The sequence below is a fragment of the Manis pentadactyla genome, chromosome 12, assembly GCF_030020395.1.
Source record: "Manis pentadactyla isolate mManPen7 chromosome 12, mManPen7.hap1, whole genome shotgun sequence".
NCBI lineage: Eukaryota > Metazoa > Chordata > Mammalia > Pholidota > Manidae > Manis > Manis pentadactyla.
Genome location: NC_080030.1, coordinates 17,054,462 through 17,054,940, shown reverse-complemented (window position 1 = coordinate 17,054,940; position 479 = coordinate 17,054,462). Strand labels below are relative to the sequence as shown.

The 479-nt window shown below is 42.6% G+C and overlaps 1 protein-coding gene across 1 annotated transcript; it reads left to right on the top strand.

Moving 5' to 3' along the window:
• Positions 1–479, top strand: LOC118907497 (inhibitor of growth protein 3-like). Its single transcript, XM_036876183.2, has one exon. It carries the CDS (start codon positions 1–3, stop codon positions 433–435), a length of 435 nt encoding a protein of 144 aa, XP_036732078.2. The 3' UTR covers positions 436–479.

Here is a 479-nt window from a genome sequence, read left to right as displayed (position 1 = left end):
ATGTTGGACCCAGAGGACTATCTGGAAATGACTGAGCATCTTCCAATGGACCTGCATGACCACCTCACCAAGATGCGCGAGATGGACCTGCAGGTGCAGAATGCAATGGATCAACTAAAACAAAGAGTCAGTGAATTCTTTATGAATGCAAAGAAAAATAAACTGGAGTGGAGAGAAGAGCAAATGGCATCCATCAAAAAAGTTTACTATAGAGCTTTGGAAGATGCAGATGAGAAGGTACAGTTAGCAAACCAGATATATGACTTGGTAGAGCGACACTTGAGAAAGCGGGATCAGGAACTGGCTAAGTTTAAAATGGAGCTGGAAGCTGATAATGCTGGAATTACAGAAATGTTAGAGACGCGATCTTTAGAATTGGATACTCCTTCACAGCCTGTGAACAGTCACCACACTCATTCACATAGGCCAGTGTGAAAAAGGAAATATAATCCGAACTCTCACCATACGACAACAGCTTG

Coding starts and splice junctions, on each gene's coding strand:
- LOC118907497 (XM_036876183.2), top strand. CDS start 1: ATGTTGGACCCAGAGGACTATCTGGAAATGACTGAGCATCTTCCAATG.